Raw genomic sequence first — 27,630 nt, 5'->3', positions numbered from 1 at the left:
GGTGTTCCCACTACTAGTTGTTGTCTTCTTGTATTTCTTCCAGTCCCCTAGATCCTCTTGTGGTTTCTTGTTGGACATTAATATATTTATCTTATTTATCCATACAACTTAAGCATATGGTGGAGTGACATGTCTTAAAATCTCATGGGAGAGTATGAGTTGATCGTAATTTTGATGTGAAATCTCTATTTTCTAGTCCTTAAACATAATTTTTTTTTAGCATCTAAAATGTCATGAAAATAAGGTAGGCCATAAAGGTCTTGGTAGCAAGGGCAGCGCCCTTTGACCCTACCCTATATCACAATAGGGAGAAAACCTTGGGCGCTTAGGCCGCAATCACTCAAGAGAGGTTGGCAAAACAACAAAAGGCTTACTACCGTTCTAAGGAACAATTGACTTAAGAGAGGGTGGTCAGGGAAGGAAAGGAGATACAATTGGTTGAAGTAGAAGGATGGTTGGGAATTGTGATAGGAGAGTTGAGATCACAAGGGAAGATTTGATGGACATAGAAAAATTGGCGAGAGTTGCACGTGAAAAGCTCTTGTAGACATCTGTTTGGGTATGCTAAGGAGTTGCAGGTCCCCTTCCGTAATCTTTTTCTTTTCACAGGCAATTCTCATGAATTTTATTGCGTCCATCAAATCTTTTTTTCTGCTCTTGAGTTCTTCTATCATAGTTCCCAATTGTGCTACTTCAGCAAGTTGTATCTCCTTTCCTTCCGTGATCATCCTCTCTTGAGCCAACTGTTCTGTGACATCGATAGTAAGCCTCTGCTATTTTACTAATTGCTCTTGAGTGGCTTAGCCTATTCTATTGCATTTACTCACTTTTCGTTGGCCTCCCTTATAGTGAGGATAACCCTCTAGATTTGAAAGAGTGTATCTCAAAATACACTATTTATGTTGTGTAGGGGGTCCAACATGTCCCCTCACCCCTCCTATGTATATGACTTGCTCCATGCCTCGACCAACTTGAATTTCTTTGCATCTTGCCACCCCTAAGCTGTAAAATGCTCGACAAACTTTTTCTCGCAGCTTGTCATTATAAAGGAAAAGAGCTCCTCTGGCACTACTGAAATTGGTCCCATGTTCACTTGCCTAGTGAGGTGGACTGCCCCATGTGCCACTGTAGCTACTTTTTTTTAGCTTGAGCAAGTACCTCTAAAATTCCGAATAGACCCCAAGGCATCTCATTGGTCATGTTTCGAGACCTGGATGTAGTTGTGGTGTGTCTCTCTCCTTTTAGAATCCTTTATCACCATCACTTGACTTAGAGAGGAAGCTCTCTCATGAGCACTCTCTTCCTTAATCTCCATTACGTCCTCCAATTCGATAGGTATCTTGGTGTGTCCATCCAACTTTTGCTCTCTAAGAGGCTCTCCTCTCACGGTCCTATGCTATGCGTTTATTTCTTGAAAGTGCTGAGCCATCAATATGGTGGGTGAGGGTGGTGAAATTTCACAAATACCAATGTCGAACCTATCTATAAAGCTATCCAGTCTTGTCTCAAAATCATATCCTACCTCCCCTCCAATATTCTCTGGCACAAGTATAGCACTTGCTCGTGTAGTGTCTCCTTTGCCCTCATCCCATTATGGGGTACACATGTAAATTTATCCCAAGAGGTGTCTATCTCAGTAGGTGAGACTATCTCTGTGGGTGGGACCATCTCGGTCGTAGGTGCAGCACCTTTAAGTAGTGTACCTTTGGCCATGAGGGCTACCAGCAAGGCCACATGATGAATCCAATGTGGTGTAGGTATGCACAATGTAGTTGGTGCTACCATGCGGGTTGAATGGAGTTGCTATTGTCATCGATAAAGATTCTGTAGCTGACGGGCCAACGGGTTGATGTTGTCAGTAAAGATTTTGTAGCTGATGGGTAGATTAGGATTGTTTTGTAGCCGACGGACCCCTTCAGGAAGGTTCGGCGGAAAGTATTTATACCTCGTTTGGGTACATTGTAAATCATCTTATGATTGGATCTTATCTTATGCTCTGTATGTAATCTGTTGGCATATGCGAATAAAGGAGTACTGTTGTTGTTGTTCGTGTTCATTATCTATGTGCATCAATTAATTAATCTTTGCGGTAAACATTTGGCCAGTTGTTGCGGTTAATCAGTCGTGGGAAGTGTGACCAGTTGACGAGACTTGGAGCTACTGCAAGCATGGAGTGTCTGTGTACCAGAAGCACTTGGAGTGGGTGTTGGTCGTGAGGCTGTCTTGGTGGATGCATGGAGAGCTCGGGAGGAGCTGATCATCCAGTTGAAGGCAGTTGGAAGCAGAGAAAGCGGCACGGGTGGCTATCAAGGTTAGCTTGATTAAGGAGACAGTATTGTGTTCACAGAGGCTGCAATGCAACACATTTTGGAGACCAGTTAGTGTATTCTGTTTTGTTAATTTGTTTTGGATATGTTGTAATTGTATTTTGTAATTGTCGTCTGGAGACGACTTTTTCTTTTGGGGGGGATGATGTCATTGATAAAGATTCTGTAGCCGACGGGCGGACGGGTTGATGTTGTCGGTAAAGATTTTGTAGCCGATGGGTAGATTAGGATTGTTTTGTAGCCGACGGACCCCTTTAGGAAGGTTCGGCGGAAATTATTTATACTCCGTCTGGGTACATTGTAAATCATTTTATTATTGGATCTTATCTTATGCTCTGTATGTAATCTGTTGGCATATGCGAATAAAGGAGTACTGTTGTTGCTGTTTGTGTTCATTATCTGTGTGCATCAATTAATTAATCTTTGCAGTAAACAACTATGTCTTGTGCGGTGTGAGCAAATGCTATATAGGAGAATTGTAGTGATGGGAATACAGCCTTCAGCAGCATTGCAGATCTCTTAGCTCTCCACTTGACCAATGTTGTAACAATTTATATGGTGCCATTACTGTCTCTTTTTTGGCTTTCCCTTCATCTTTGGCTGGTGCCTCTTGCACTTCTTCGCTGTTGTTTACCGTACTGGTAAAGAAATCAACGCATACAGACAATAATAGCATAATAATATTCGCAATAGTAGATGATTGATGATTTACAATGATCCCAGACGGGATATAAATACTACCGCCGAACCTTCCCGAAGGAGTTTGTTGGCCACAAATATTCTATCCGCTGCAAACTATTTACCGACGACGTCGGCTACAGAATACAGAAACACCACCAGACATCACCCCGTCGGCTACAGAAACACTGCCGAACACCGATGACAATCATTCCGTCGGCTACAGAAACACCGCCGGAACCATCCAGTCGGTTGACACCATCCCCCCACAAAAAGAAAAGTCGTCTCCGGACGACAATTAGAAAATATCTGAGACAAATTAATAAACAAAATATATTATTAGAGTGACTACAAGAAGAAAAATCTGCTTCTGTCACATCACTTCCACATTCATCCCGTTACATTTGGAGCCTCTGCTAACACAATACTGTCTTCTCAAGCTGACTTTGATAGCCACCCACGCTACTTTCGCTGTTTCCAACTCCTGGGTACCCCGAGCCAAGTGTCGCTGCATTGCCTCCAACTGGATGATCAGCTCCTCCCGAGCTCTCTACGCATCCACCAAGACAGCCTCACAGCCAACACCTGCTCCCACTGCCTCTGGTACACAGAAAGTCCATGCCTGCAGCAACTTCAACTCTTCTCAACTGATCAGACTCCCACGACTGATATCCGCAACGACTGGGGGTCCAGGGGGCAACGCCCCCGGCGGGGTCGAGGGTCAGCGCCCCTTGCCGCCAAGACCAAATTAGCACATCGCAACCCACACAGAAATATACGGAACACACCATTTCTGTCATTATCTGCCGATTCTGCACTCTTTCTGGCAACCACGGATGCGTCCCCTTCCCTTTGGCATCATCTGTCACTCATTCTGAACAACTTGATTTTGTCGTCGTTTTTTTTTTAAAGAAAACCCCGCACACCCATCTTCTACACAGACTCGACAATCTCTCCTCTGCAAAATGCATAGATGCCATTAATGGCTGAAATACAAGAACAAGATGTCGGGCATCCCCGCTTGGGCCACATGCTCTCCAGATTACTCTAGATCCCAAATTTAGATCATAAACTTGCGCACTCTGTTTGGATATACCCTGCGAAGCTGTGATGTGAACCGCATATGCCGCACCAAAAACTCTGCTTGCACCTCTTCATCCGCAGGTAGGACAGACAGCCATGGAAGCAACCCGCGGGAAGCAAGCAGCAGACTCTGCGGAAGACGAGCACCACGTGCGGAATGAAACAAGCCCGCGGAAGAGAATTAGAACCACGCGGAGAAGAGAGAGTCCGTGGGAGAGAGAAAAAAGAAGATCCGCGGAAAAGACACGTAGGAGTCCGCGGGACAATGCCCGTGGGATAGGTGTCTGCGGGACATCCTGCTCATGGAGCACAGTTTGCGGGGACAATGCCCGTTGGGCAGGTATCCGTGGGACAATGCTCGCGGGACATCCTGCCCGCGGAGCACAGTCCGACGCATACAGACAATAATAGCATAATAATATTCGCAATAGTAGATGATTGATGATTTACAATGATCCCAGACGGGATATAAATACTACTGCCGAACCTTTCTGAAGGAGTTTGTCGGCCACAAATATTCTATCCGCTACAAACTATTTACCGACGACGTCGGCTACAGAATACAGAAACACCGTCGGACATCACCCTGTCGGCTACAAAAACACCGCCGAACACCGACGACAATCATTCCGTCGGCTACAGAAACACCGCCGGAACCATCCAGTCGGCTAACAACTGTCCCCCTAAAGTCCTCTTCACTCTCACTATCGATGGATGATAGTACACTATTACTTCCTCACTTGGTAGTATACAACATATTTAAAGATCCGAACGGTTGCCTAGAGGAGCACAATCGTCAACCAAACAACACCACCACTAGAGAGGAACAACCAAAGGACAATTAATACATTAATGGATAATCAATATTATCAAAAATAAAAATAGGCATTGTACGCTGACTTAAGTCTTCACAGGTTGCTATTTCATCAGTTCTAGAAAGGGATTGGAGCACATATTCTATCATCAACTTAGTAAAGTGCAATAATCATAAAGAGCGAAGAACTTAGTATATGTCTTTCGAACTTGCATCTCCTTATACACAACCAGATTGAATACAAACAAGGGGATTCAAAGATGTTGGATACAAATGCAAAGCATATGGACTTGAATGCTTCCATTTTTGAGCTTCTATATGGTGCCATTACTTTCTCTTTTTTGGCTTTCCCTTCATCTTTGGCTGGTGCCTCTTGCACTTCATTGCTGTCCCCCTAAAGTCCTCTTCACTCTCACTATCAAAGGATGATAGTACACTATTAGTTCCTCCCTTGGCAGTACATAACATATTTAAAGAGCCCAATGGTTACCTAGAGGAACACAACCGTCAACCAACCAACACCACCACTAGAGAGGAACAACCAGAGGACAATTCATACATTAATGGTCAACTGATATTATCAAAAAAAAAAAAGGCATTGTACGCCGACTAAACTCTTCACAAGTTGCTAGTTCATCTGTTCTAGAAAGGGATTGGAGCACATATGCTGTCATCTAAATAGTAAAGTGCAATAATCATAAAGAGCAAAGAACTTAGTATATGTCTTTCCAACTTGTGTCTCTTTACACACAAGCAGATTGAATACAAGCAAGGGGATTTGAAGATTTTGGATACAAATGCAAAGCTCACGAACTTGAATGCTTCTTTTTTTGAGCTTGCAATTGCTGAATTTGAGGACTTGGAAAGTGAGAATGTTATTGGTGCAGCCGATCCCATTGGCCTTGGCACTCTTTGTGAATCAACTAATGCCGTTGAAGAAGAAGAAGTTGAAGATTTAAATAATCTATTAAATCATTGAAACTTGACATAAGGATATTTGAACTTTAAATTATCATTTTAATATTTTGATGTTGAACTCAATGTATATGATGCTATGATGGTTCAATCAATATGCTATGATTACAAGTTTATGGTGTTTTTGTTTACCATTTGACATTTTAATCCTAGTTCATGCTTGTAGGCTGCATATATACGTACAAAGTGTGTATATATGTAAGTATGCATATGTATATGTGTGTGTATATATATATATATATATATAGAGAGAGAGAGAGAGAGAGAGAGAGAGAGAGAGAGAGAGTTTGCATGTTTTGTACTGGAGAACCCAAACATTAAATTGTATTTGAATTTGAATTGGCAATATAGATTTTTTAATATTAATATTTAAATACTTAGTTGCTGATTCGTGACACGAATCCAATTTGGGCACGTGAATCGGATCCGTGGATTCGGGATTTTTTCCCCCAGTTATGATTCGTGGAGGATTCGTGCACACACACACACACACACACACACACACACACACACACACACACATATATATGCATTATATATACTAAAAAATAAGAGAAATATACATAATTCTAAAACTAAATCATTTCATAGTATGCATCTATGAATTTAGTATACTTGATCAATGAGATTGATAATTAATCTATTTCCATGATTATAATGAAAATCAACACATTCACATTGAATTACTGAAAGTGAAAGTTTGTAACATTCAAAATATAGATGATTAAACTTAAGGTTTGTAACGTGATTTACTCATAAAAGAGTCAAGAGTCAAGAATAAAGTTTTTGATTTAATCATCAAATGGATTTTCAAGAAAATCCGCATTAGAGGGGTACTGATGAGCTGCATCTGTATCAGTAGAGGAACCCAAACCACTAGTAGTACTAGTAGAGGGGATTGTTAACTCATAATCCTCCTCCTCATCATCCACATCAATCAAAGTGGATCTAGCAAGATCCCGGATGGTCATATCTAAATCAGGAGTCTCGGGTGCTACATCCCAAAGCTTTTCGGGCCTCTTCTTGTACTTAGGATCCTTCCATGACAACAAGCACAAATTGTTGCGAATGAACACAAGGTCTTTTGATTTTTTTGGAGCCAACCGGTTGCGTTTGATTGAGTGGATAAAGGAGTAAGTACTCCAATTTCGCTCAGCTGCAGAAGAGCTGACAACCTAAAGAGAAATTAAAAATTATCAATACAACAATCAAGATAAATAAATTAAATAATAAATTCAAGGAATTGAGAGTGTTAACCTTAAGCTTAATTTTACAAACTTACTTGGGATAGGACCTTTATGGTAAGAGGTTGGAGATACGTGAAGGCTTGCCCATGAAGGTACCACCATTTGATGGCACCCATCCTGCTTCAGTCTGCTATGGCAATAGGGTGGAAATCCTCACCTGAGTTGAAGGCAGCAAATTCACTCCTCACAATTGCCCCAATCTTTGGATTTTGGAATATCTTAGTTAGTGCCCTCTTATACCCATCTGCAACCTCTACATCTCTAAATGGTGGCACTCTTCCTGGAAGGCGAAGTACCACTGCACTATAGTACCTGGGGATAACAAAAGACAATTGAACACTATCAAATATCAATAGCAAAAACGTTGGATAAACTAAGCACAAGCATTTGATGAGAACTACAATACCTCGGGGATAGAGCATATGCAAGGAGGTGCAAAGGTGTGGTCATCTTGTTCCATCGATGATGAACAATTTTTTCCACCTTCTTGTAAAGGGTGTCCTCAGGATCATTCTCCCTGCTCTGTATGACCTAGCATATGAAATATGAATAATAACTATAATTAGTGAATATCTCAGTTTAAACTTTAGAATCTAGATATCTCTTAAATAAAAAATTGCTGTAAAAGAGTGTAAAACTTACCATTTTAATTTTTTCCAGCATACTATCCATGGACTCATAAATATCCCCAAGGCATGGCTCATCATTGTCTGTGAAGCGAAGCATTGCCATTATTGGATCGGTGATTTCCAACACAACTCACAAGACCCCACCAATCCTCATCTAGTATCATTCTTCTCACATTTATGGCCCTTGCTGTATTGGAATTCTTCCAAACACCCCATTGGGGGCTAATGACCATATGTTTCAATGCTTCTTTTACCTTCACAAGTCGTCTCAAGACGATTGTGTGAGAGGCAAAGTGGGTTTCAACAACCTAAGAACATGTTAAACTCAAGTTAGTAATACATTTAAAAATTAAAACATGTTAATGTAAACAACAACAAAAATTAATAATTATGGAATCCAGTAATATTCAATTATATATTAAATATACAAATTTACCTTCAATAACTCCAAGTTCGAGAAACTCCTAAAAATTGCTTGTGACATGTGGTGATTTGTCACAAACATTTGAATCTCTTCAGCTTCCTCATATATCCTTTTCACCCAATCTCTTTTGGTGCCAATTTGTTTCATCACTAAATTGAGAGAGTGGACGGTGCATGGTGTCCAAAAGATATGATCATATCTAGACTCTACAATTATCCCTGCAGCCCTGCAAACTTTTGCATTGTCTGTGACCACTTGGACAACATTATTAGGACCCATTGACTCTATGGCATCAATGAGAATGCGTGAAATAAATTTTGCACCTTTCACTTGCCCTCCACAATCAACTGCCTTCAAGAACATTGCCCCCTTAGGGCATACAGCAATAACATCGATCAATGGACGGTTTCCACAATCTTTCCAACCATCCGAAATAATAGACACACCCGATTGAACCCAAAAATCTTTTATTGGTTGAAGTTGAGCCTCTACATATTTCCTCTCATCATGTAATATGGTAGTGTGCAACTTCTCATAATTAGGCTGTTTGTAACCATGGGGTGCATCATTTATTGCTTCCACAATCTCCCTAAAATAAGGTGATCTCACAAAATTAAATAAAACACCATTTGCAATTAAACGTCCAATTTTGTGATCAGCAATGTCTCTCTTTTCATTTTGGAATGCCCTATTTAGTGGGCCTCTCTTGCGGGTGAGTGGAGATGGGTCTTCATCTTCATCATTTGTAGTTGGCATAGACAAAAAAAGATGTGTTCTTGTGTTTGTTTGATCAGACGATGGTGTTGGTGTATTTGTTCTTTTGGAAGCACCATGTTTTGCTTTTGCAACTGCTCTATGAGCATCCTCTTGCTCTTTTGCTAACGCTGCTATTTGTGCAGCTAGTAATCCCTTCTTATCACTACCTTGACACATGTTGATTCCTTCACCCGCAGGGCCCAAAATATGTAGTTTCATTCGAGAATAGGAGCCTCTATGTTGTACGTTGCAATAATTACATTTCCATATGTATGCCCCACCCTAAGGAGATTGTGCGACTCTTGTTGTGTGTCTCCATAAAGGAGACCCCTTATCAATTTTGAAGCTTGGTGATGCAGCCCCACCCCCACCCACTGAGCCTTGACTACTCATTGTTCTATTCTTGCAATCTAGAAAAAAAAATGAAAGAAAACCATGCTTCACACTTACACAAAACCTTGAAAATTTGAAAAATTAAAAATAAATCAATAATCTATGAAAGAACTGAAGAATATAGTTGAAATGCATACCTTAAACACTTCTTGCAAGGTATTTGGAGCTCCACAACTGATCTCCTTTGAATCCAAGCACTTTACTTCAAACTAGCAAGTATGAGAGAGCAAAATAGAGAGTAAATGAACTTGCATTGTGATTAGAGGGTCGTTTTTAGGGTTTAGGGAAAAAATAAAATTAAAAAATTAAGTTGGGCCCACTTTTTTGCTTTTTATTGGGGCCTTGCTTTGGATTCGCGTGGATCCGCGTGTGGATCCTCGAGGATCTGGGCAGGATCCGTAATCCTGCCCGGATCCTCACGGATCCATACGCGGATCTAGACCCGAATCTGGGTCTAGGGCTGTTAGGACGAATCCGGTAACTATGTTTAAATATAAAGTACAAAATATATAAATATATCAACATATGTATGAACATAAAATAAGCACCAAATAGCTTCTATCTCTCATTCACAGTAGAAACAAGACCATTTGCATTACCTTTCGTAGAGATGGTGAAAAAATTTCAGTGGCAGGTGAAGATTTTCAATGAGCAGCTATGTTGTTTCAAGGGTTTACAGAAGCATCCTTCATATTCTTCTCGTCTTTCCTTTGCCCGAGAAACAATCCTAGCTGAGTGATACTTGCTTCCAGAGTACTCTTTCTGTAAACAAATCCAATAGAAATATTTGCACACCAAAATCTTGAACAAGCAGACAAAATCATATTGATAAAGGGGAAATTTTCAGGCATAGAGTTATCATCATGGAAGTTTAAATCAAAGTGTTCTGCTATTTCTGCTAAGATTTAGTCTTCATGTTTTTTAAAGGCCCATCAACCCAATCAAGAATCTTGGAAGACATCAATGAAGCAAGCAAATTTGGTAGGGATTTCCAAAAATCACTTAAAATTCATAAACAGAGATCTAAAAATGTGTCGAAATGTAATAACCCCAATAGATTATAACTTCTTCAATCACAAAAAAATCTTTATACTTCAGTTGTTTGACATTTCGTCAAACACTTTGCAAGCAAGGGTCATCTGACTGATATAACTTTTCAGATTGCTGCAGTGATTCTTGTTTGGATTTGCCTCAAAGAGAATGCTTACAAAATTGTCTAAGCAATGACCTAACATAAATATGCAACTAATTTTGCATATATGAGTTCTAATCATGAAAATGATCACCTACAACCAACTGGTATTTTAACAAACAGTTGGTATGCAAACTGACTGGCTGATAAGAAATGATATATTAACGCTCAAAGACAACTATTAATGACCAGCAATTGTATCTCCTTGATTGAGAATGAGTATCCAATACAATATTCATACTAAGTTAGCCAAGACTCTTGGCATTTACAAAGATATCAAAATATGATGATGGCTGGTAAAGTAATATGCACCTACAGCGGCCAATGAAAACTAATGAAATACTAAATATCTATCTTCAATACTCCCCTACAGCAGTACGCTAATCACATGCATGATTAAATACAACTAAAGCCATGGATTGCTGATACCATTGTGAGAAATGCAACAATGAATGATGTATCTATTAATGAATGATAGGTTTGATATGAAATGACAGTTACAACAGCACTCTATAGTGAAAGGCAACTATGAAAATACACATCACACCTGGTATATGAAGTTGCCTTAGAGAATAGATGAATTGCAATACCACTGAACAGGAAATAACCTCCTCAAGTGCCCAAGTCGTGCCTCTCTAGCTGCCGCCCCTGTTTGGAGAAGATAATTTTTAATAAATTATTGGCTGCCTCCAAGTGCCAACACAGGCACCTAAAATGATCTCCACTTCTTTGTGAACCAAGCTTCACTTTTAGAGCATGAAGTCGATGGCTCTAGGAACCTCTATGAACAAAAACGTGGTATCCTTGTCTGCAGCAACTGAGACTGTAATCTGATAACAGGGGTACCGAGATGCCTCCAAATGCACTTTCCAATTACCATAGACCAACAAAAGGCTTCCACAAATGGTGTACCCCAATGAAAGAAGAGAATCGATGCACATAAGGGCCTCAATGTATGAAATCGTTGGACTCAATACACTGCCATGAGAATCTAGATGGACTGAAATCTGAATCTGAGTGTGCACAATGCAAATCAACCTCCAAGAATGAAGATTTCGATTACAAATTGTCTCCAGCAATGCTCTGAATCAAACCATACAAAAACTTGGCCAAAGGCCGCTAAGTGTTACCAATGAAGCTTCAATAGAAAGTTTGAAGTAACTTTCTCCCAGCTGCAATAATTCAAGTGATATTTCACACCCTCAAAATTGCGTACCAATTGAGAGTTTTCGTTTCCAATGGCCAAAGACAACTGCGGAAACCCTAGGCTCCACAACCATCAACAACAAACAACAACAACAAATCTGGATGATTAGAATGAAGCCCGGGGTGCCTATTTATTCTTTTTTTCTCCACTTTCTCCAAAAGCTTCTAGAACATTATTTTATTTTATCTATTAAGTGACTTTATAAAATATTTTATAATTCAAGTCATTTTATTAAATTAATTAAATATAAAATTACCTTTTAATATTTATTTATTTGATAACTTTATAAATAATTAACTTAATACCACTTATTTATTTAATTAAAATAAGTAATTAGTCATCTTCATAAAATATTCATTATTTTGGATAATCTAATTAACTAAATTAATTAAATCAAATTGCCTCCAAAATGGGGACATGACACAAAATTCTTGGTGGGTTCTTCCAGGTTTGTTTGGAATGAACCCACAGATCAAATACGGAATCCTGAGTGCACCCACAAAGTACTGGCTCCGCAGCCTGGCCCAGTTTGAACTTGACTGGGATCTGGTGGGTCAGGGGGAAGGACTTGGTGACATAGTAAACTTTTATGCCAGTTCTGCTCTTGCAAGGCTTGGATACCTCTCCAAGGATTGTCATAATTCAATTTTAGGTATCCAGAAGTAGGGGTAAGACCATACACTGTTCTTTTGAATATTAATTTTATCCATTACCCCATCAACAGGGAAAAGTTGATGTTTATATTGTATAAATTATAGCGTGAATATTGATTGAAGAGGTATTCAATAGTTTGAACAGTGTAGTGCATAGTGATATCTGCAATACTAACAGTATATAAAATTTTAAATCTTGACAACAAAATTAGATATAAAAAAGACCTCTACAGACATAAAGAGAAATATAAGTGCTGCTCATATCAGAAGGACCATAGTTACCATCATCTTTTAAATCTTAATTGGATTAAGATTTAGGTCGAGAAACACAGTGATACCTTCTTAATCCATCATCAACTTTTGTCTTGCACATTGTGAGGAAAATCAATATGAACAACAGGGTACTTGTGTTCGTTGCAATGTTTATATTTAAGTATTTGAAAGTTGCAAGATCTCTATTAGATTTTCCTATATTCCCATATCTTCTTATGAATTCATATATAGAAGTTGATATTCACTTTATTTACAAGTAGAATATTCACTCCATATGTACTAAGTGTTATTATTAGATTTATTCTGTGCTTCAGTCTCTCTTGTCACTGTCAAATATTAAACTTAATGTTTCAAGTTACAGCATTTATAACTGACTCATTATATCTGTTAAAACATTTAGGAAATATGTTCAAGCTCATCATTCTTAGTGTTTCCAAGAAGTCAGTGTGAACAATCTCGGAATCAATAGATACAAGGTACACCAACTTGGTTTCAAGGGTAGCATTTGGTCAGGGGACTCTTCTAAACCCTTCTGCCTTGCTTCCATAAGTCTTTCTTTAGCTAATTTTTTACAGATGTTAGACTGTATTATGAGTTGCAGACCCGCTATGTTTGCTGTTTTGTTTTCTGTGTAATTATGAGGCTGGTGGATAGCACAGGTAAATGTTGTTCTGGGAAAATTACTCTGAAAAAATGTTCACCTTTCACGGGCTCAATGATCCCAGATGTCTACTATTCTGCAATTATTTTAGAGTGCTTATTCGCTTCATATATGATCAACTTATGTACTGCATATGAAATTCATGTAGGTGGTATGAAAAGCATGCTAGGTATAATGACCAGCCATGGAAGGCTAGTCCTACAATATAGCCAAGAATTCTGGATTAAATCTTTCATGGCTGCTTCAAATTGACTTTGGTTTGAATATAGTTCAGTGTTTGTTTAGCATTATTGAACTGGCTACATATGCGCAACAGAGTGATTTGTTCAATAAACATTATATGTCTCTTTAGCAATTTTTGCTGTCTATTCATTCGTCTTTCTTTAAATCTCTTTGCACAAGGTAATATGTGCAACTCATTCTGTGACGGATCTTGTATGTGCCTTATGATCATGTATTGAGTGCTAATCTTCATTAATATTGAAAGAAAATTGCGCAATATTTAGTGTTAGAATTTCTGTGTTTGATAATAATGTTAAATAGCAACCTTTCTATCTACAGTTCTCATTACTGGAGGACTCAGTTATGAATCTTAGTGACAGATTCACTTTAGAATGTTGAAAGCGTATTCAAAAGTAACTTTAATATTATTTAGCTTGAAATTTTTTGTCATTGACAATTTCTTCCACATGGTATGTTAGCTTTCAGATAAATTGATAGTTCATTGTAGAAGATATTTTATATCGCATGTATTGAGTTCATACCTCACCAATTTTGTTCTTTTATCAGAACTCAGGTTCTTTCATCAAAGCAGATGATAAATGGATGTCTAAAGCTGCACAGATCTGTAGTGAGGATTCAAATTTTACTAGTGGATCTCAAGTTTGTGGAATTACTGATCTATTTGGTGACTTATGGGGAGAGGGAGGTGCTACATGGGAAGCAGGTGTGGAAACAGATGTTGCTTTGCATGTGGGTTCTACCAAGGGTAAGAGTGCCGAAGGACTTGGTACCAGAATTGAAAGGGACAATCAAAATAATGGCCTTAGCCTGTTGTATCCTGATCCCCTGAAAAATACAACTACGCCAGTGGTTCAGAAGGGAACAAAACCAGTTTTGCAGGGTAGAAATTTTCATAATATGATGACAAATGCATCTGGGAAATTAGAGGTTGTTCAAGAAGAGTTTGACAGTGACACTGAAACTCTCCCAACTAAATCTTCCAATACAACATCTATGTCAGATATTCTGCAGAAAGTTCTAAGTAGCTTCATTCGCGTTGGCAGAGCAATGAAGGCAAGAATACTAAACAGTTTGTTCTACTTTACTGGATTTGTACAATCTCTAATTTTTGTATGCTGATGTTTCAAGCCATCCACATTGTTAATCAATAATCACCTATTTTGAGGAAAGAGATACCCTTTCTTATTATGATACATCAAGTAGGAGCTGCAATGTTTATCTATCCTGTTCCACCATTTAATATTTTGATTAAGAAGACATAGTTAATGGTTTCATTTTGGTCATTTCATGGGATCTTTTTTTCTCACTTTTAGTTAAATCAAATATATTTATGGTTTACCCCACAGCATGGACATTTGACATAAACAATTCTTATACAATTATTGTAATGAATTCCAAATTTCTTGTTCTTTGGATGTTATATTAGGCTATTAGTTAGCTTTCCTAATACTGCAGAAAATAAATGCTCAATGCCATTCAAAGTTCCCAGACTCAGACCCGGCTCAGACTTGGGGAGAATGAATTGACTCGTGACTCGGCTAAATGAAAAATCCCTTGAAATTTTGAGATTTTTAAGGATTTAAAACTTGTTTCATGCACCCATTATTGAATAAAGCTTAAAGACAGTATAAACATCATCAAATAGAAGCTAATTTGAACTAGTACATAAGTACACATTGATCACACAAGTACAAACACAAAACAATGCATTGCCGACAATCAATAAACTAACAAATAACCAATATTGTCAAAAACATAGGCATTTTATATTGATTGAATCACTCTCCCCCCTCCCCCCCGTGTTAATGTTTGGTAGCTTCAGTCGGATAAACTCAGGATGAGACTAAATTTGAGTTGCATATATATTATATATTAGATATGTGATATTTATATATATTCTTATATGTGTGTGTGTGTGTGTGTGTGTGTAGTTAAATAACAAACTATTATACTAATTAAATATTAATGAATAGACATGTCCCTTCATGGGACATGTCTCCATATTTTATCCAATATAAGAGAGATGGCTGCCATTTGGAAAGTACATACCCTAACAGGCAGTGCAAATCAACATCAACATGGCATCAGAGCCAGGCTGTGAATGTAGTTTGTGCTTTTGAAATACCAGCAAGAGCTTTCCATCAAACAAGACAATTGTCAACATGCGGAGATTCTAAAGAGGCTGCTCTCAGGATCTCTCAAATAATTTTGGATAACAGTAGTGAATTCTAATGGCAAACTATTGATCAGACCTAGAGCATGCATAAGCCATACCAACCGAGTACCTTGTTTCATACAATGCAATGGTGGTGTGAATCTGGGTGTCACCAATATTTGCTTTCACCTTCTCTATTTGCGCACGGGAGTTGGAGTCAGAGGTTTCCATGATCGCAGGTCTCAATTTGATGGGGAAAGGATAAATCTTGTTTTAGTTCCGAAGTGAATCTCAGTGCAATACAGCTTCGAATGATCAGAGATGTTCGAAATGGCCGATCTCATACAAATATTAAATCACAGCCAGAGTGGTTATTGGAATTATATCAGAATGCCATTTTTTTGATCGATTATACGAAAGAGGGATGACACTTTAATTGGATGTGACATGCAGACACGTTAAGTGAATTGTGTGACAAACACATTCCAAACCAGTGACATGATCGTAGTGTGGACAGGAAATGCATGTCAAAAGAAAAGGCAAAAATGTTAAAAAACAAGCGATTGCCCCGTCAAGGTGTATTACGCGAGTCCTTCAATAACCAAGGTGGAGAGGATAGCAGCAATAGCTTCTATGGGTGGCCGGTGAAAATAAATCAAACCGTGAGTGGATAGAAGAATATGGCAGTGGTATTTTGAATTAGGGAAGTGACTATGAATACATAGGGAACTGATAACAGAACAATTTAGAAATAAGAAGCAATCGAATACATTGGACTTACGGGCATAAGCCTTGAGACTGGGCTATACGTGCAACACACACCATAATAGGTTACGTGGCTGAGAATACTAAAGCACACGACATAATATTTAAGGACTAAAGCATAACTGTGATAGGTCCCGCATGGAAAAGGGAGATTGATATCAGATTCAGAAGGAGCCTGACACTTCTTCAAGGAAAAATTTAGATGAGGAGCTCAAATGATTGGTATTTAGAGGGAGTTCAACAGTCCTTGTGTGTGACTATATGATTTAATGGCCTACCCCCTATGTAGATCACGAAGAATGACTAATTCCAAATGACTAACACTTGTAATTGCATAAGTTATTGAAAGGTGACTATCTTACCATAACTTAATTTTCTATTATGATGGATATCTTACAATGTCTATGAGATCATGATAGATTATATTTTACATGGTGGATGTTTATATGGAATGCATTATGAGAATACGTGTGCACATACTTTAAAAACATTTTGAATACATGGTGAATTTTATGTAAATATATGTTTGTGAGGACATTTCACAGAGTACTTGGTGAATGTCAAATGAGTTGACATTCAGGAGGCCAATACCCATGATATCAAATGTTGAACATCTTGTGATCACAGATATTCTTATATTACATTGAGGTAATATATGGTCATGTGTTTATCCTCCCTAGCTAAGAGGGAGTGTTAATGTTTGGTAGCTCTAGTTAGATAAACTCATGAGGCTAAAGTTACACATATATTATATGTTAAATATGTGATATTTATGTGTGTGTGTGTGTGTGGTTAAATAACAACCATTACATTAATTAAATATTAATGAATAGACATGTCCCATGAAGGGACATATCTATACATATTTCGTCCAATATAAGAGAGATGGCTGCCATTTGGAAAGTACATACCTTAATTGGCATTGCAAATACATTTGCAGCAATCCTCGAGAAAATCAACACCCCTCTCCTCTCCCCTTCCTAAGAAAAAAATGCCTTTTAGACGACAAGTATACATCAAGTAATATCCAGGAAAACTAATGACAAGAGAGTAGATATACAAACTCAAAGTTGCAGTGTACTTAAAAAATAATGGAAGCAAGGTGATTGAGAAGCCACCAAAAGCCAACACATGTCACCGTTGCCTTGCTTAGTTCCAATTGTTCTACTCATAGAAGGACTTGGGTGGAGCGGGGGGGGGGTTGTACAGTCAACAATTGCCTGGGTTGAAGGAATTTGATTATTATACAGGACTAGACTGTTAGGCCAGTGGGATGGATACTATAATTTGTGGCGGCGAGGATTTTTACACTAAGCATGGGATGCACAGGGGGTACAAGGAATCCCCAATCCCAGTCCCCCCACCACTAAAGTAGTGTTTGGAGTGGCCCTATGCCTACTAAGATAGTTAGATAATTGAGTTTGGTCCTATTAACGCATATCACCCTAGAAGAAAAAGGGAGGCTTGCCAGAAAAGGGAGTGTTGCCTTAATTGTCTAAACCAAGGGTTTGGGGGCAACACCCCTAGTGAGGTAAAGGGGCAGCCCGCTTTGTGGGGGTCTAAGGGCAGTGCCCTCACTACGAAGGCCAAATTAGCACCTTGAGATAAAGCCCAAAAATTCAATTTCTAGATGTGACTTTTGCATCTCAAATTGAATGTTCTGAGGAGAAATAAGTAAATAACAAGCTAAAAAGGTTTTTTTATCTTTACATTGATGTCGAGTGGGTTAGAGGGCACAAACTTGGTGAGTCAGCCCTTGACTAGTTTATTACGATAATAGATAGTTTCTATTATCTCTGTTTAACATCTAATGGTTATCTTTTGTAATCTCCTGTAAATATTAGAATGTTTCTAATATTTAGTTTTCAACTTTTCTAGTTTCTAGAATAGAATGTTTCTATTCTTTACGATTGTTTCCTAAGGAAATATCGTTCAACCTCTTGTATAAATTGACCTCTTGCTCTTTGTTAATATCAAGCAAATATTTTCCAATTACTTCGTAATATGGTATTAGAGCTAATACTCTAAATTTTTTCGAAAATAATTATAATTTCTAATTTGAAATTATTTGTCTTTTATTTTCAAAATTATTTACATGCATATTTGCTTCCTAACTCTCTATAATCCGACTAGGGTTTCCGTTCAGAGAGATCTGAATTTGTTGACTTCTGGTTCGATTATGCAACCCATTTCTGTCCAGATCTGTCAGATTTTTTTTATACATTTCTGCCATTTTTTGTGGTTTTTTTGCAATAGGGCCATTTTTGTTCAAAACCCTAATTTTCAGGTTCAAATTTTTTTTATTTCAGATTCTTGGTGGGTTTTTTGAGAGCTCAATTGGGTTGTCTGATTTTTCTGGGTGCCTCGATTTTTGTGCCTCAAATTTTGAGCCAGCCGATCTAGAAACTGACAACATATTCTTTCTAGGTTTTTTGAGCTCTCTTCTGGGCCACCTTTCAATTTTTTTGGGGCTCTACTTTTTTAGGGTTGCATGTACTTGCATGTTGTTTACATGTGCTGCTTTACAATGCAAAGTTTCGTGTTTTGCCTCCCTTAAAAATTCTAGTGGATTTTCATAATTTTTTTCCTAAAAATATAAAAAAATTCTTAAGGGTTTCTATAATTTTTTCCATAAAAATTTCTGATTCTGTAATTTGCAAAGTTGTGTGGGGTTCCTTTGTGGGTTTGTAACGTTTTCCTCAAAAATTATCTGTTGGGTTTTACGGTTTTTCCTAAAACAATAATGAAGCTTTGTAATGTTGGGTTTTGATTGATTTTTCACCTCAAAAATCATGTTGGGTTTTGATTGATGTTTCACCTGAAAATTTGTGTCTTTTTGTGTTTTGTTTTGGAGCATTATGCTCATTTGCAAAGTTTTGGAGCATTATCTAACTTAGCATCAACAGTCTTCTAAGCAGACATCCTTTGGTCTAGATTCAAAAGGCTCCTTGAAAAAGAACATTCAATGCAACTATTGCCACAAGTTTGGGCATGTGAAGGTTGAATGTTGGAAGCACTTAGCTACCCTATCTAATCAATTTGGCTCGCAGCCTACAGCGAACAGTGCGGAGCACCTTGAATAGACAAAATCTGCCTTTCATGTTTTTTGACAGCTTCGTGCTCTGGATAGATTAACCATTAAGGGAGGGTATTACGATAATAGATAGTTTCTATTATCTCTGTTTAGTATCTAATGGTTATCTATTGTAATCTCCTGTAAATATTAGAATGTTTCTAATATTTAGTTTTTTATTTCTTGAATAAAATGTTTCTATTTTTTACGATTGTTTCCTAAGGAAACATTGTTCACCCTCTTGTATAAATTGACCGCTTGGTCTCTATTAATATCAAGCAAATATTTTCCAATTACTTCGTAATATAGTTGACTCGGCGAATCACGCAAGTTAGAGGGTTTGCCTCAATAGCTTACGAGGCGAGGTCATCCTGACCCACCAAGAATGGCTCGGTTCAGTGACTCAGATGATTCGTGTGACTCGTGTTGAGTTAGGGAACATTGACGTCATCCCTATTTTCTAGTATAATAGCTTGTAAGTCATGCTTTTCTTCTGCATCCCTTTCAGGAAAAATGCATAGAGAAAGGAAGTAATTCGCATTTCAAGCCACTCTTAGATCCATCTTTAGCATGACTATTGCCAACTGAAGCTACTTATATAGTTAACTTAATAAGTACATGAAAAATTAGATTCAATTCTACTTTTTTGAAGCCTACAAAATGACGAGCATGTGAAAGATTGCATTAATTTCATAACACATCATTCTTTAAGATGTTGAAAATGAAATTTAGTATTTATCTAAAATAAATTAAAAAACTTAATGCATTTAGATAATTTTTTACATGGGCCTTGTTAATATTCTAATCTTGTGGGTAATTGGTATTTAAGTGACTTAATTCTAAGCCTTCATCTTTCTTTAGATTTTTATGATGCTTTATAATTGCAATAACATTTCACATCCTCTCTATCAATTGATTGTCTTATGAAAGATTTTCAACCAACTCTGATCTAAATTTTTCTGATTTTGATCTTTGCTGATTGAAAATTTTGGTGTTTATTTGCAAGTATTTGGGTTGCATTTTCAATGCCAATGATAGTGTAAAGTTTTACTGTGAAACCACAACAACAAACGATGCTTTGAACCAAAATACAAATTTATAATAGGATTGATGTAAATTCTGAGGATCTGATTTATTTGGAACAGCAAGGCAATTATTTCAGAATTTTGATATTGAATTTCTAAGAACAAGAGTTTGCATACCTGAAGCCAGTGCTCAAAGAGAGGAGGATTTTTACTGATAATTCAATGGAGATTTCACAATAAGAGTGTTCAACTTGCAAATGTGCTTCCAACTGATTATATTTGCAACTATAATAATAATAATCATAAACAACTATTGAAAGAAACAATGGAATTACTAAACCCTACACCTGGCTTGCAGACAAATTTATTAAAACAATTTGAAGATTTACAAATGTGTCAAACAAACTGATCCACAAAGTCTCTCAGATGCTTGATGAATCCCAAATTCACTGCTGATAATCAGTGATCAGAAAATCTGCACAAAGTCTGATGCCTTTCCAACTAGTATGGCTTGTTGGAGTGGTATGACTGGAATAAGGGAATTGTAATCATCCAATTCTGCTCATAAAATGACCTATATCTGCTGCAATCAATTCTCTTGCAGAAATTTTATCAAACAATGCCCAATAAACCTCTAGTTGACTTTCTTATTTATTGAATAATTCCAATCTGAATGCACCAAACACTAGAAACCTTGTTGTTGTAAGAAAACCTGTGAAATCTGCTTGTAAATCATCCTCTGTAACACAGATGAAAACCTTGTATAGATTCCCCTCAATGGTGAACTAGGTGTTCGTCAAATACACAATTCTCCAAGGGTTGTCCTCAAAAAGTATCCGGCAATAGTTGCAAATGAGAGGTCTCTGAAAAATAACCTTTGAATAATGATATTGGTACATCCAAGTGTTCTATTCTCCTAAACCCTAACCAGCCCTTTAGGATTTTTTCATTTATTTGACATAAGTTTATTATTTATTCAGAGAAGGCTTCGCCCTTCTTCAAACTGCAATGCAACAAGAGGCAAATGTAATGTCCCCTTTTGAGACAAGATGTAAATATTCATCTTTTGTTTTAGGCAAGGAGGCTATGCTTGGAATTTTGTATTGCTGAAAACTTTGTGTTTCGAGATGCAATGTTCAGAGTTGAATAAAAAAAGCAAGATTTTCCAAAGTTTGTGTTGCAAATCTTGAGATTGGATAAGATAATAATATTAATGTCCAATGAAAAACCACAAGGATTTATGGGATTGAGCATACAAACAAAAGAGCCGACCAAAGTAAGAGCACCAAATGGCGTCCAAGAAGAAACAAAACAAGAAACGAAACCAGAAAAACTAAGGTAAGGACTAGGGATCCTTCCTTGGTACAAAGAAAACAGTCACATAAGGGTATAACTGTGGACGATCCAGAGTCTTAGATCGTCGCTGAGAACCGTTGGAGGAGTGTCGCTGCTTGGAAAGACTGGTGCAATGTCTAATCGATCTAGAGTGAGTGATACTAGATGGCCTTTTTGAGCCCCGTGGTGGAGACAAGGGGGGGGGAGGAAGACAGTGATGAGTTGGTCTAAGATATGGCATTGAGGTATGAGTAACTGCAGGGTATGCTCACGGAGTTGGGTGGGCTCTCGAAGGTAAAGTGCAAGGCACCGGTGATCAATAGAGTTGAAGAATGTTGAAAGAGAAAAGAAATCTCTGAATAGGTAGTAAAATCTCCCTCTTATCTCATAGTAGATAGGACAACGAAATATAAAGTGAGTCTTAGTCTCAACAACCGCCAAAGTACATAGCCATCAGATCTAGTCATCTCTATCCATATGGTGATCAGTCTTGACCCGAAGACAGTGGGAGCCAATTTGGAGGAGCCCAAAGAGAAATGCAAGGCGTGACTCTAGTGCTGATAAAGATAAATAGGGCAGAGAATAATTCTGTTCTGAATTGTTTACCGCATAGGTTAATTAAGAATTGCACATAGATAATGAACACGAACTCGAATAGTAGAACTCTTATTATTATTCGCATATGCCAAACAGTACATTATGCTTGAATGATAAGATGAATACAATGCTTCCAGAAGGGGTTATAAATACTTTCCGAAGAACCTTCCTGAAGGAGTTCGTCGGCCACATACAACATGTTGCTAAATAACAAAAACCTTTCCGAAGGGACCCGTCGGCTACATAACAAGAAACTTTCCAAAGGGACCTGTCGGCTGATACACAATTTCCTTCCCGAAGGGACTCGTCGGCTGATACACAATTTCTACCGATGACATCATCCCCCCCAAAAAGAAAAGTCATCTCCTGACGACTACAGAACAAAACTCAAACAACTAATACAACAATATTGATCTGCCACATCACTTTCACATTCATCCCGTTGCATCTATAGCCTTCGCTAACACAATACTGACTCCTCAAGCTGACCTTGATAGTCACCTGTGCTGCTTTCTTTGCTTCCAACTCCTCGGTACCCTGAGCCAAGTGTCGTTGCACTGCCTCCAACTAGATGATCAGCTCCTCCCGAGCTCTCTACGCATCCACCAAGATAGCCTCACGGCCAACACCTACTCTCAGTGCCTCTGGTAGACAAACACTCCACGCCTGCAGCAGCACCAAGTCTTCTCCATTGGTCAGACTCCCACGACTGATATCCGCAACAACTGGGGGTCCAAGGGGCAACGCCCCTCGCCGCCAAGACCAAATTAGCACTCTGAAGCCCATACAAAACTACACGGAACACACCATTTCTGTCATTTTCTATCATTTTCTGCCGATTCTACACTCTTTCTGACAATCGTTGGTTCTTCCTCTACCCTGTGGCATCATCTGATACTCATTCTGAGCATTCTTGATTTGTCGACCTTTTTTTTTTGTTTAGAAAACCTCCTGTCATCCTTCTGTGCCACCAAATAGCAAGTAGAAGCCGTACATCAAAACCCCACTCTTCAGAATCTGTAATCTTGCAATCCAAATCTGTACACATGATATGCTTGAAAAATCCGTACAATTACCTCGCATTCCAAATTATAATTTTCGTACGCTGTCTTTACTTCCAAATTCCGTACGCCGTATGGCCAAAATCCGCAATGTCAATGGCTTTCCTCAAAAATCCGTACAGCACATATAGAAATCCGTACTGATCAAACCCCCCCAAAATCCGTACGGTCACTATACTAGAAATCCGTACCATAACTTTTGTTGAAAATCCGTACTGGGATACCGTACAGTGATTTCAATAAAGTCTGTATGGTGCATGGTTAAAATAGCTTTAAAAATCGTACATTCATGTGTGAAGGAAATCGTACAATTTTATGCCAATCCGTACGCTCTTGCCAAACTGGAAAATCTGTACGGCAACCTTTACTTAAAAACCGTACATTGCATCATCATTTTAAAATCCGTACGGTACATATCAGACCTGATGCTTTTCCGTACACTGCTCAAAACCTCCAAAAAATCCGTAACAAGATGCAAAACTTGGCGAAATCCGTACAGCACAAAAATCTGTACACTAGACTGGAAAATCCGTACACTTCCTTCAAAACCGTACGGTGAACATTTAAGAATCCGTACGGTGCTTTGTTTCCAAAAATTCGTACAGTAGCTTTTTCATCACTTTTTTTTTTTCCTCCGATTTTTATTTTTTTTAATAAATTTTTATTTTTCAATAGCAAAGTTAGTTTTCCCTTCGATCATTGGCATCATCAATCTACAACGACGAAGCGGTCGCCCAAAGGCCATTCTCTGACGCAAAAGTCTTCCGGCCATGGTATACCTTCAACTTCGAGCCATTCACCGCCTGAAGCACTTCCTGTCCATCCAAAGTCCATAATTTTATTGCTCCATTGTCCCCTATTTCCCGGATCTGATACGGCTTGACCCACTTAACTTTGAACTTGCCTGGTTTGATCTCATTTTGGTCGTTGTACTTCAACACCCACTGTCCGAGTTGAAACTTGCTACGCCTGTTCTGTGTCATCTCCATATCGCCCAATTTGTTCTCGAAGCTCGCTACCATGGACTTCGTCAGCTGCCCCTTCTGTCCGTCAATAACACATTCACTCTGTACTGCCACAACTTTTATTGAACCCTTCCTCTTTGTTGCTTGTGCAGACTGTATCGTGTGTCTTCCTTGCCGTTGGTACCTTTCTACTATATCTGTGGTTCAATGTAATACTTTCTTCTTGTGTAGTCGTATAGTAGAATCTTTCCTTCTTTTGTGTTCGTACTGTATGTTTTGTCCTTCAGCTTTAGTCATATTTGCGTTTTCTTCTTCGGCTTCTTTGTGTTGCGTCAAACATTCATTTCTTCTTTCGGCTTCTCCATGTTCCTTCAGACATTCATTTCCTCCGTCGGCTTCTCTGTGTTCCTTCGGACATTCATTTCCTCCTTTGGCTTCTCTGTGTTCCTTCGGACATTCATTTCCTCCTTCGGCTTCTTTGTGTTCCTTCGGACATTCATTTCCTTCTTCTTTCTTACTTTTGTCGATCCTTAGCATATTACAACTTGGAAAGAGCTCGTAATCCTCTAAATGCCAGTGGTAGAGACCATTTACTGAATCTAGATCGTCATCTCCTTCCAATTGTAGGACTCCCTCCTGATCGGGTTCCATACTCTGCCTCCTCTCATCATCTTCCCCTTCGGAATTCGATGATAGAGCTTCTTCTCCAACCATCTGAGTGTGTAGATCGATGACATACTTTCGGCCTTTGCTTTCAAGTGATAAAGTATTTTTCTTCCAATCGTGTTTTGCCTTGGCTTGTATCAACCACCCCCGGCCCAAAATGGCATCATATCCTCTCCACTTCAGTGGGATCACGACAAAGTCCAACAGGAACAGTTGTGTTCCAATCGTCACTGGTTGCGCTGTGAGTACTCCCAATGGCTTGATTCCATGTTGATCGGCTGTTAACAACTGGAAGGTAGGTGGCCACAATGTTGGTTGTTCCAACTTTTTCCAGGTATCCTCTGGCAGCACATTGACACCGAACCCTTCGTCCACAATTGTTTCCGTCAATACAGTCCCGAGAATTCCCATTTCAACGACTGTCGGATGGCGTCTGGATGAGAGGGCTAATAGCATCGGATCTTCTGCACTTGCGCCACTTTCCGTCCCCTTTTTGTTCGCTGTACTTGCTCCACTCTCCTGCTTCCTTCCATGTTCTCTTGGTAGTTGAGCAGCGGGAACGATGTTTGTGAGTGCCGATCGGAGCTGAGGCATAGTGAGCAACAGATCATTTATCCTGACGGGTATCTCGGCTTGCAATATTTGCCGTACAATGTTTTGTTCTACGCAATTTTGTATGGAGGTACTCGGCGTGTCCTTCAGGTGTGCCGTTCCTACCTGCGTTGCTCTCTGGATCTTTGCCCGTGCTTCCTCCAGTCTTTTCTTTTCTTCCATCGGATCAGGGTATAGCTTCGCCTGCTTCCGAGTGATTGCCAAAACTTCTTCCTCGTCTGCCCCGACAGTAATCAAGTTTACTCCAGACTTTGGGCACTTAGCATCGTCATGATCGCCAGGTCCACACCATCGGCATAGCAACTTCGGTGTGTTTGCCGTTGTGCACTCTCGGGCAAAGTGACACCATAGATTGCATGCGCGGCATTGAACTATCGGCCGACCATTCGCATCATACTGAATTCGACTCCTTCCGCCTGTATTGTTGTTGCTTTGACTGTGCCGGTTGTTTCTGTATCCGCCCGATGTGGCACCTTCCGTACTGGTGTTCCCATTCCCTCCTGACGGGGATGCCTCCTGCATGAGGAACACTTGCTGTGGTGTTCTTGATTTCAGGTTGAAAGGACATTCCTTTACCGAGTGTCCTAGAATTTGGCAAATCTCACAAAATTGCTCTTTCGGGCAGGATCCCTTCGTATGGCCTTCTTTCTTGCATTCCGTGCACCATAGGTCATTGCCCTTAGTCTCCTTGTTCATGTTCTTGAACTCCATCATCCGAATCATGTCCTTCTGGAGGGCACGGACCTTCTTGTTGCTTCCCTCGTCATCGCTGCTATCTTCTCCCGAGGATGCATCATCATCTGAATTGGACGAGCTGTTCTTCTTCTTCTTCTTTGTCTTCTAGTCACTTTTGAGGTTCATTGCCCGATTGTACGCTTCAATGTATGTTGATGCTGGCACGATCTTCATCTTCTTTCACAGCTTCGGGTGAAGGCCTTCCATGAACCATCTTTTCTGGAGCCCATTTGCCGGCTTATTCTCCATTTTACTGATTAAGTCCTTCAACCTCCTGGCGAAGACCCATACTGTTTCATTCTTCTTTTGTTTGGTATTAAATATCTCCGCTACAATTTCATTATTGTCGCGTAGGAGTTGAAATTCTACGATGAACTCCTTAATGTTATCCCAACTGTTTAACCTTTGTGGATCAGTATCAGTAAACCAATCAATCGCAACACCCCGTAGGGTAGCGGGAAATTGTTAGATCCATTCGTTTGTATCTGTTATGCCATTTGCCCTCCAGATTGTTTCACATGTTTTACAATGTTGAATGGGATCAGCTGCTTCATCACCATCAAATTTAGGCAACTTTTCCTTCGGACCTGCCATTATCACTGTATGTTGAGGGTTTTGTTGTGTACTTGCGATGTTTTGCACTCCCGCGTTGTTTTGAGCACCCGCGCTATTTCCAACACCCGCACTGTTCTGCACACCCGTGCTGTTTCCGGCTACCGTGCTGTTTTCAATACCCGCGCTATTTTTGACTTCCGCGCTGTTTGGTGAAGAAGAGGGTTCGTCAACCGAATCTTTTCGTTCCGGAAGTATATCTCGGACGAAGAGGTCACTCCACGCTTGTGCTCCTTTGGCACTTCAAGCCGTGCGAGTCGATCTCCTTCTGTCAGGATTCTCTTCCCGTGGCGTATGCAGGTTCAGAAACTCCTCCCTCGCTTCTTCCACAAAAACGAGCCGCTGTCGAGTCTCCTTCAACAATCCTTCCGCACTCTTGTTTCCGTTGGCAATCTTCTGAAATCTCCTTCGACGATCTGTCTGCTGAGCCAAAATTAAATTTTCCTGTGCAACGCATATGTCATCTTTTTCCTT

General features: G+C 39.2%; 1 protein-coding gene across 9 annotated transcripts in view; it reads left to right on the top strand.

Moving 5' to 3' along the window:
* The window catches only part of GCN2 (protein kinase family protein), a 389,262-nt gene that overhangs the window by 58,234 nt on the left and 303,398 nt on the right, over positions 1–27,630 (top strand). For all 9 annotated transcript variants that reach the window (XR_016364575.1, XR_016364573.1, XR_016364574.1 and 6 more), the window contains exon 6: positions 14,102–14,608. Coding sequence is in view for 6 of the 9 variants with exons in the window: in XM_089829969.1 (XP_089686095.1) it covers positions 14,102–14,608 (507 nt within the window). In the remaining 3 variants the exon portion in view is untranslated. The remainder of the gene's footprint in view (positions 1–14,101; positions 14,609–27,630) is intronic.

This window comes from Cupressus sempervirens, chromosome 5 (genome assembly GCF_028749045.1).
Source record: "Cupressus sempervirens isolate cs-2001-9-10 chromosome 5, ASM2874904v1, whole genome shotgun sequence".
Lineage (NCBI taxonomy): Eukaryota > Viridiplantae > Streptophyta > Pinopsida > Cupressales > Cupressaceae > Cupressus > Cupressus sempervirens.
Note: the sequence above shows the minus strand (reverse complement) of the source record. Positions and strands in the feature narration are given on the sequence as shown.